This window comes from Habropoda laboriosa, unplaced genomic scaffold, assembly GCF_001263275.1.
Source record: "Habropoda laboriosa isolate 0110345459 unplaced genomic scaffold, ASM126327v1 scaffold15, whole genome shotgun sequence".
NCBI lineage: Eukaryota > Metazoa > Arthropoda > Insecta > Hymenoptera > Apidae > Habropoda > Habropoda laboriosa.
In genome coordinates, this window is record NW_017100141.1 from 2,930,763 (window position 1) to 2,931,204 (window position 442).

At 54.8% G+C, this 442-nt stretch overlaps 1 protein-coding gene across 1 annotated transcript in view; it reads right to left on the reverse strand.

Moving 5' to 3' along the window:
* Positions 1-215: 215 nt before the first annotated feature.
* The window catches only part of LOC108571400 (protein rhomboid), a 13,675-nt gene continuing 13,448 nt past the window's right edge, over positions 216-442 (reverse strand). Inside the window, exon 5 of the mRNA XM_017933427.1 lies at positions 216-442. This exon is cut by the window's right edge and continues 28 nt beyond it. Coding sequence (XP_017788916.1) covers positions 216-442 — 227 coding nt within the window.

Genomic DNA, 442 nt, shown 5'->3' on the forward strand with positions numbered 1-442 from the left:
TCGTCCGCTGTTCAACATCTTCAACATCTCCAAAGCTCCTTATTTTCACACGATCCCAGCTTCCAACGTAGCAATTCCCCCCTCCGAACCGGCCAGCTTCGTAAGAATCCCAAATTCCAGCAGAGAATCTACTCGAAAACGCTCTCAGCGGCCTCCCTGATCTTGACGATGAGGAAGGACCGTCTGCAAAGCTTGACGAGCAGTTCGATCCTCTGTCAGGATGGCTTCCTCAGCTGTGGTAGCGCGATCAGATAGATGTTTCCAAGGATCGCGCCCACTACCAGCAACATCACGCTGATCGCGGATAGCAAACGAACGAACCTCACGAATCTTCTGCCTCTGGCGTCCTTTTTGCTCTGATTCGGGAATACAGCCAGGCCTAGTAGCGGTCCTGCCAATGCCCCGGCCACGTGAGCTGCCCAACCGACCCTTCCGCAGCCGA